The sequence below is a fragment of the Mesocricetus auratus genome, unplaced genomic scaffold, assembly GCF_017639785.1.
Source record: "Mesocricetus auratus isolate SY011 unplaced genomic scaffold, BCM_Maur_2.0 Super-Scaffold_100055, whole genome shotgun sequence".
Taxonomy (NCBI): domain Eukaryota; kingdom Metazoa; phylum Chordata; class Mammalia; order Rodentia; family Cricetidae; genus Mesocricetus; species Mesocricetus auratus.
Window position 1 is genome coordinate 3007588 of NW_024429232.1, and position 6954 is coordinate 3014541.

At 46.2% G+C, this 6954-nt stretch overlaps 1 protein-coding gene across 1 annotated transcript; it reads left to right on the forward strand.

Annotated features, from left to right (window-relative positions):
• The first annotated feature begins 3829 nt into the window (after positions 1 to 3829).
• On the forward strand, positions 3830 to 6591 carry LOC121136270 (lymphocyte antigen 6K-like). Its single transcript, XM_040736486.1, has 4 exons — positions 3830 to 3940; positions 4190 to 4284; positions 5080 to 5181; positions 6200 to 6591. Exons 1-4 carry the CDS (start codon positions 3909 to 3911, stop codon positions 6502 to 6504), a joined length of 534 nt encoding a protein of 177 aa, XP_040592420.1. The 5' UTR covers positions 3830 to 3908; the 3' UTR covers positions 6505 to 6591.
• The last annotated feature ends 363 nt before the right edge of the window (positions 6592 to 6954 follow it).

Below are 6954 nucleotides of genomic sequence, written 5' to 3' on the forward strand. Positions count from 1 at the left end.
TCAAAAGCCTTTAATCTCCAGCGTCCCAGAGACCAAGAGAGCATCAGATAGGAGAGACACAGGTTGATTTGGGGGTTCATCGAGCACAAATCAGGGGCCAGGGCTCCCAGGAACAGAGAGGCCTGTTTTCATTCAGTACTGGGGTTTTCACCAGGCAAAAAGGTGAGACACCACAGCCTGAATACAAGTCCTAACTCATGGAAGCATGGGCAGAGAGAGGTAGACAGGAAGAAATGGGCTTGCTAGATATGGGTGGGGTAGATGGAAGAATCCAGAGGTCAGTATTTAGAACAATGACCAAGTTGAAGGTTACAGAGTCCCAGCATATATCAGACTGCCATGGTCAGGAGGGAATGCCAGGAAAACCTACCAAGTCATGTGCACCAATATTATGTAGATTTAGGGGAAACTTGGCAGATTCCATTGTGGGAAGATTTCCTTGTGGGGCTAGATTTGGAGTCAGTAGACTTGCCAGGAGCAGTGAAACCTTACACGCTGAGAATTGGATTTTATGAGTGGCGCTATACATGTCATAACATGGAGTAGGGCTCCATGATTGTTATCTGCTGCTTTAGTTACAATGTCTGGATGCGTGAAGAAGAAGGAACACACAATGGGATTATGTAGACTAGGGGAATGAGCCTCGGTGGCTCATGTAAAATAATAGAAACTGGGTAAATTAAGTTATAAGAGCTAGCTAAACATGAGCCTAGCCTACTAGTCAAGCTTTTGTAAGTCTCAGTATAGTTATTACATAGATGGCTTCTAAGACAAGGAAAAACACAGAACAACTCTGTATCATTTGCATGGAAAGTTAGGTCATTGGCATGTAAAATTCGTGTTGAATGTGAGTAGTGATTGCACTCATTGTGCTGTAGACTTTTAGTGGTGTTGTGTTGTCAATGGTATTGTGTGTTTTAGTAATTAGAGCTTTGTGTTCTTGCTACAATCTCTTGGTCATGCTCCCTTCTCTCTTCAGCATCCAACGTTGCTTCCCATGTTTTCCTTAGGATTGATCTTGTATATAACATTTCAGACTGTTTATAGCATGGAAAATTTTCCTCTCTACTTCATTTATGGCAGGTAGTGCTGAGTACATTAATATAGGTTACCAGTCATGGTCTTTTAGGACTTGGAATGCATTGCTCCAGCCTATTCTGACTCTCAAATTCCATGAGAAATGAGCTGTCTTTGGAAGGATTTCCTTTATATGCAACTTGTGCTTTCAGCTTCCAATACTCCTATGTTCTGTACACTTAGTGTTTGAACTCTGATACAGTTTTTTTCAGGTCTTGTCTAGCTGTATTCTTTTTGCTTCTTGTTATGTGTACGTGTGTCTCCTCTGTTTCGGGAATTTTTAATTTATTTTTAAGTTTAAATTTAGATTAGAAACCAGGGTGCTTCACAAGTCAGTTCCAGGTCCCTCTCCATTTCCCTCCCCTCCTCCCGTGCCCTCCCCCCAACCCCGGGAATTTTTTTATGATCATGATGACGACCTGCCTATGCCTTTAACATAGGAGTCTTCTCCCTTGTCTAATGCTATAATTTGAAGATTTAGTCATTTCATGGTGTCCCATATTTCCTGATTGTTCCTTTCCCTTTTCTTTCTTTTTTCATAGTCTTTGCCTATTTCATCGAGATCCTCTACTTCAACTTCAAGACCTGCTACTCCATCCTCTGATTCACTGATTTATCTACTTGTAAGGCTGTCTCTTGTGTTCTCTTGTTGGGTTATTGGGAGTGTTGATTACATGTTCATTTCACTTGGTGCTGTCTTCAATGTTTCCCTGTATTAAATTTTGCTAACAATTCATGGACTCTCTTTGTTATTTCCATCAGTCTCATGTTTGTATTTTCATGGATTTCACTCAGGTGTTCATTGTCTTTAACTTCATTATCTGTTTCTTTTGATCTCTTTTCAAGCCATTGAATTCTTTAAAGAAGTTTATGAGTTTCCTTTCAAATTCTGTGCCTTATTTTCATCTAGGTAATTCTCATTGGTAACCATTTCCAAAGAACTGATGAACATTACAGTGAAGGTTCTGCATTGATTTCTCATATTTTCTGGGTTTTCCCCCATGAAATTTGGACATAGGGACTTCTTTTGTTATTTCTGTGTCTCATGTGGACAAAAAAATATCGAGTACAACAAAGGATGTGTTGATCTGGTTGGATAAAACTTAGGCAGAATGAGATGAAATAGACTCCGGGAGTGGATTTGGAATTGGTATGTAACAACAATTAACTAGAATTAAAATGTGTAAAAAAATCTTCACACAGACACTCAGGATTTGCATAGGCACACACGCACCCCTATACACAAACCACACACAAACCACACACACACACACACACACACACACACACACACGGCACATGTGGTGGTATTGAGAGGAGGAGAAATTGGAGACTGGTTAGACCATGAGGGCTACTCTCAGCTATGGCCTGACTGTACTTTTAAAAGGGCTGCTGGATATGAGTTCAATCCTTCCTCTCTTCTACCAAGCAGCTACAGGAAATGCTATCTAAAAATGAGCCCTGAGCAAACATAGAGACACTTGGCACTTCGATCTTGGGGATTCTTCCCTACATAGGTGTGAGATATACATAAGTCTCTGTTGTTTCTATCCTCATTCTGCTGCACTTACTAGAGTTTTCCAAGGAGGATGACATTTGCTTTCAAATGAACACATCTTTTTGCTTTAATATTGACAGCAATTTGAGGAGGAGGAGATGTGAATTTCTATCATGCACAACAACAATGTTGTGTCATCAGGATGAAACCAATAGGAGAATGGACCACAGACACACATGTAGGGGTCATGATAGACAGACAGATAGACAGATACATAGAATGACAGACAGACAGATGCATAGATAGACAGATAGATACATAGATAAATGGGTAGATGCATGACAGATAGACACATGCTAATATCCCTTAGAAATAAAGATACTTGTTCAGCCTAATACATTTAAAAATGAGACTAAAATTACACAATGGCACTGTGTGAACTTATAAGATATAAACAAAGGATGGACAAGAACAGCCATTTTTAAAGAGAGAGAGAGAGAGAGAGAGAGAGAGAGAGAGATCATAGCCTCACACCTTAATTTAATATAACAGGAGGAAAAGGAAGCCCACTAATAGACGCTGCAATTGGGGGATCCTGGTCTGTGTCAGATGCACCTTGCACCTAACCCTTTGTCTTTCTAGCTCATTGCTGGAATCCAGCCTTTGTGAAGACTGTCACACACTGAGAGTGACATTCTAGATAAACTCAGTACTGCATATAACATGTAAAACACTGCGCCAAACGTTACTGTTATGCTAAAGTACATGCTGTAATAAGTTTCGGCTACAGGAGACATGCAACTGTGAAAACCATGAGAAACATAGTCACAGGATTGTGGAGAGAAAGCCAGGTAAATGGGAAGCAAGAGAAGCTGCAATGACTGTGGCTGGAGTTCCTTATGGGACAGGCTGATGAGAAATCCGCAGTAGCGCTTCTTGTGCGAGGAGGAAGGTGCGGTGTCCCTCGAACCCGTCACACCTGTAGTGTGTGCGTGCTTATTCATTCATGGAACGAATCTGAACACTGACTCTGGTCCCAATCTGGCCCGGGAAACATAGGAAAGTCTGAATGGGACTCGCTGGTGTCCAGCTCCCAGGAGAGAAGGGTCCTATGGAGAGAAGAATAATTGCAGTGTGGTCAGGCAGAGGGCGCTGTTTGCAGAGTTTGGATCCGACCCTGAGTCGCCCCCTCTGGATGGCCCTCAATGAGACTGGGATTCGTGGAGCTGGAATGTTCCAGAAGGAACACTAGTGGCACCCTGTAGGGGGCAGTGTGAGGAAAGCGACCCCAAATCAGCAGATTCTCAGACCTCGTGCTCAGTTGCCAGGACTCATGGACCCGCTGAGGCAAGGACTGCTGAGGAAGTGAGTGTTGGTGGGGGTGTAGGCAAATTCACCGCCCCTCCCTCTGGTCAGCAAGTGGCCCAGAGCACACACTATGTGGGACAAAAGTGTAGAAAGGTTCTGAGGTGTGAGTGCCTGCAGGGTGGGGGTGGGGTGTGGCCGCGGAGGGGGCGTGGGTTCAGACCAAGAGAAGAGAGGGCTCTGTGCCACTCAGACCTGGGACGCCAGTGAGAAGAACAGAGCAGAGCGAGCCACTCCTGTCCTCCACAGGTCCAGGCACCCTCTGGAGATGGTCGCCCTGCTGGCCTTGCTCATAGCCATGGCCTTACCATTGGCTCAGACCAAGGACAGGATCAGGAGAGCAGGTGAGTGCCGCAGCCCTGCGCCCTCTAGGGACAAGAGGATGAAGGTTAGTGCCTTCAGAGAGTCCATTAGGTAGTGTACACTGAAGTCCAGGGCTGTGAGGCCCGCGACCAATGTGGGCTGGCGTGGGGGCTTTGGGGCACGGGCCAGAGTTGGGGTACTGGGGATGGAAGGGTAGGGGCGTGGGAGCATTGGGAATGGGGGGTGTGCTTCTGGATTGGAGCTTCCCCTAGGGCAAGCTTGGGTTACCCATCCACCAGGGCTCCTGGTCAGTCTCTCCAGTCACTCTTCCTTCTGGTTAGGAAGGCATAGAAAAATCGAAACACCCTGACCTGTGAGCTTCAGCACTGCCGGAAGATGGGAATTTGTGGGTGTCTCCATTGTCTTCCCCAAACTGGAGCTGCCCTAATCCTGACCCAGGAGAGGTTATCTACTGTGGGGACCAGAAACAAAGAGTGTGGGTCAGGACAAAAGGCAGCTGTGAAACCTTGGGGTTCAAAGTAAAGGGACAAAAGTGGCAAGGAAATGGATGCCCATGGGAATTTCTGGACACTACAGTGTCTGATTGGGAATGTGGGTTCATGCACTGTGCCCAGAGGAGAAGGACCTAATGCAATCCTCATTGGACAGGCAAGGGAGCCTCCAGACAGAGGCTCAGAACTTAGGTGTCATGCACAGAATGTGGGCTCGGGAGAGTTGGGCACTCCCTTGACTTTGCAGACGACACTTGGATGACAGGTTTGGTGCTGCAGGGGAACAACAGTCCCATTTCTCTCCTTTCCAATCCCTAATTTCAGAGAGAATGAGGTGTCACGTCTGTGAGGCAGAGAACAGCTTTAACTGCACGAACCCTGTGGACTGTCCTCATGACAAACAGTTCTGTGTGGTGGCTGCCGTTCGTAAGTCTTGCTTCCTTCTGCTTCCTTCCAAGGATGCTATTGGCAGGGCAACACATGCTGACAGGAATAGGAGCTGTCAATCAAAGGGACTTTACAAACACAGAAACAAAACAAAGCAACAGTAACAAAAATAACACTAACAAGAATCAAACCTAGAGAACAAAAACTGTGAGGAGGAAGCGCCATGGGATGCAGGGGTAGACGTCAGTGCTGAGAAGCACAAGCCAGGCAGGAAAGCATGCGACAGCAGCAGTCGGCAGCGGGGTTAGCGTGCTGGGGGATGATGGGAGTTCTCTTCATTTGCTTCAAGATGAAACTCTAATACAAGGGGGCAGTTCCAGCTTACTGTATGCTCCTGGAAAAGTGGCCATTCTTTGGTGTTTGCAGGCTGACTAATTTCCCCATGATTCACTACAGAAATTCTACATACAAGACAGGCTTCCCAAAATGGATCAATGGGACCCAAACCGTCCTACCTACCGTGAGGATTTTCATCACCTGAGCATTCAAATTCAGTCCTACACGCATTAACACACACGCATCCCTGTGTAGAGTCTCTCCATGTTTGGGGAAGTTTATAGGATGTTGGAGCAGCTGACAGAAATTGGCTCAGCTAAAGGAGGTTTATTGCTTAATATGAAAAGAAAACCTATTTGTGCAATGCAAGATGATGTTCAAAGGCTAGCGTCTCAGCTGGATCTAAGTCAGAATGGTCACAGTTTCTTCCAATATGTGCGTGTCCCTTTCAGTCACTTGAGTCAGTTCTGTGTTTTAAAAGTTGAGGATCAAGCATCCTGTGTTTCCAAATGCAGGCACAAATCCCCATAGCGTGTGGAGGACCACACATCTCCCCTAGGGCAATTCAGCCTTCTTCCCCTGAGTAGTGGCTCCTATCCTCTGACCGATGCTCTCATTGAGTAAGACTGTCTGACAGGGTCTCAAGGGGTGCAGATAATCCAGAGAGGCTCTGATATCAGGTCCTCGAACTCATAACATGCTTTTCTTTGTCCCCTATTAGGAATATTTGAACGTTTCTACCTTACTTCAAAACAGTGCACCAAAGCCTGTCCAGTCCCTGCACTTTTGCTACAGGGCATGCGGCCTAATGTACCTCCTGAGCCTAAGCCGTTTTTGGTCCAAAACTCCTTGCCCTTCATATACACGCGGTGCTGCAAATGGAGCTTGTGTAATCAGGGTGGGCCGAACATGCCGAAGTTCAAGGAGCAGCCTGGAAAAGCCAGCGAGAGAAGAGAAACTGAGCTCTCCCTCACTGTCTTCATAGTCCTTACTGTCCCTGCTCTCACAGACCTCAGCCTGCTCTAAGGTGCAGAGACCTGGAGCATGCCTTGTGGGACAGGAATTCCTGGTACCCTGCTGGACCCTTCTAATTAAATGTGTTCTCCTTGTTAACCTCTTGTCTTGACTCCTGTGGTCTCTGGGTGGGCTGGTGGGAAGCCAGGCTCCATGGCTGTCAGCCCAGGTGCTCTTCGGCTCCCGTAAGAGCCTGTGGCAGGTCTTGCCACACTTTTCCTGGCCAGCGCCTCTGAGGTTGAGCCTTGCCCCTCCCTTTTATGTTCCAGTACCTGAGAACCTCTGAGGTGGTGCAGAGGGAGCCCATTTTCCTCCACACACAGCACACAGAGACCAGGATCAACAGGGAAGATAAAGATTCTAGCGGTAATCTTCCTGAATGCAAAATCCTCTAGACCTTCTAGCCCAGTATCTGACACGTTGCTTCCCTTTGTAAATGTCCATCTTGGATTTCTCTGGCAT